This window comes from Formica exsecta, unplaced genomic scaffold (genome assembly GCF_003651465.1).
Source record: "Formica exsecta isolate Colony F162 unplaced genomic scaffold, ASM365146v1 C16449486, whole genome shotgun sequence".
NCBI classification, from domain to species: Eukaryota; Metazoa; Arthropoda; class Insecta; order Hymenoptera; family Formicidae; genus Formica; species Formica exsecta.
In genome coordinates, this window is record NW_021848247.1 from 1 (window position 1) to 1965 (window position 1965).

Consider the following 1965-nt stretch of genomic DNA (forward strand, 5'->3'; position numbering starts at 1 on the left):
AATCATTACATGTCTACATGATGAGTTTTGGAACGCACCGATATTGCAAATGCGAAAATATATGATTTCGAAGAAGAATAATAGTAAAGAGAAAGAAGAAAAGGGAAAAAGAAGAAAGGATAGGAGCGAGTGAATAATAATATATAATTAGAAGATTATAAAAAAAATTCCACAACTTTAGATCTGCAATCTTAATATTGCATCCTAAAGAACACGACAATTAGTAAAGAAAAAAAGAAGAATATAAACAATGGGAAAACACGAAGCAGGCACACCAAAATATATTGCTAATAAGATCAAAGCCAAAGGATTGCAAAAGCTGAGATGGTATTGTCAAATGTGTCAGAAACAATGCCGGGACGAAAATGGATTCAAGTGCCACACGATGTCAGAATCGCACCATCGTCAACTGTTACTATTCGCCGAAAACGCTCATCGATATATGGATCAATTCTCAAGAGAATTTTCCCAAGGATATCTGAATTTGTTGAAGAGACAATTCGGTACGAGACGAGTACCAGCGAATCGAGTATACCAGGAATACATCTCTGACAGAGGACACATACATATGAATGCGACTCAGTGGCTTACCTTAACAGCATTTGTCAAATGGCTTGGGCGCAGTGGACAATGTGTTGTGGATGAAACAGAAAAAGGTTTGTTATCAAAATTCATATTTATAATTTTTAACAAATGAGAAATTTATCCATAAACAAAATTCTAAATTTCATAAAATGTATCCATTCATTTTTCAGGCTGGTATGTAACATATATTGATAGGGATCCTGAGACACTCGCTGCACAGGAGAGAAAAGCAAAGAAAGAAAAAATGGAAAAGGACGATGAGGAGCGAATGATGGATTTTATTGAAAAGCAAATAGAGAGAGAGAGGACAAAACATGATGTACAGGAAGAGGAAAATGAAACGTTCAAAATACCATTAATACGTTCTGAGAATGATGCACCTTTAGTTCTCGATATAAAGCTGAAACCAAAACCAAAGTTGATACCTGTGTTCAATATAAAGCAAGAGAAAAAAGACGAAAATATTAGTAAGCAGGACAAGCCAGGTTCCAGCAAATCACTTGATGAGAAAGATGGGAAATCAAAAAGATCCAATCATGATAACGAGACAGGATCTGTCAAGAAGTTAAAGATTGACAATAATCCCCCTGCAATTGAAGGTTGGCTTAAGAAAGGTTTAATGGTTAAGGTAACTACAAAAAGTTTAAGTGACAAATATTACAAAGCTAAAGGTATTGTTCAATCAGTTGAAAAAGATGGTTTTGTCGCTAAAGTAAAACTAAAGATACCAGAAGATGTTGATGGACACATAATACGACTGGATCAAGAATACTTGGAGACAGTAATTCCTGCGATAGGCAAAGAGATCTTGATCCTTTGGGGAAAGCATAAAGACAAGACAGCAATAGTAAAGAAATTACATATTGAACACTACAGTATAGATGTTGAGCTCAAAAAAGACAAAAAAATTGTGGAGAAGCTTCCATATGAACAAGTATGCAAGTATGTAGATTGAAGAATATAGTGTGAAAAGACAATATATTTTATTATCATTAATAATATCCTGCATTACTTATTGCGTTAATCTAAAGAGCACCTGTGTACAAATTTAACAACTAATATAAGGTATGAAACATGAAACTTTATATATAAAATTTTTTACAGTTTAGGAAACAATTTTTTGCAAAATATCAATTTAAGACAATTTTATTGAATATCAACTGCATTGTCAATTAATTATGTTATATTAATTCTTTTTCAATACGTGTTATTTTATACATATGTATAAGGCAAATAGATACATGAAATTATAGACTAATTAAGAATATCTTATCATATAGATGATAAAACATTGTAATTTGAACATCAAATTTATTACAATGACGGTTTTAAGATAAATTTGCTTTTTTAAGGATTTTTGTATATTATATGTATGTATAT

General features: G+C 31.8%; 1 protein-coding gene across 1 annotated transcript; it reads left to right on the forward strand.

Annotated features, from left to right (window-relative positions):
• The first annotated feature begins 6 nt into the window (after positions 1 to 6).
• LOC115245621 (DNA/RNA-binding protein KIN17) lies at positions 7 to 1936 on the forward strand. The gene is made up of 2 exons (XM_029824033.1): positions 7 to 656; positions 756 to 1936. Exons 1-2 carry the CDS (start codon positions 251 to 253, stop codon positions 1538 to 1540), a joined length of 1191 nt encoding a protein of 396 aa, XP_029679893.1. The 5' UTR covers positions 7 to 250; the 3' UTR covers positions 1541 to 1936.
• Positions 1937 to 1965: the final 29 nt, after the last annotated feature.

Coding starts and splice junctions, on each gene's coding strand:
- LOC115245621 (XM_029824033.1), top strand. CDS start 251: ATGGGAAAACACGAAGCAGGCACACCAAAATATATTGCTAATAAGATC. Junction 657..755: donor TGTGGATGAAACAGAAAAAG/GTTTGTTATCAA, acceptor TTCATTTTTCAG/GCTGGTATGTAACATATATT.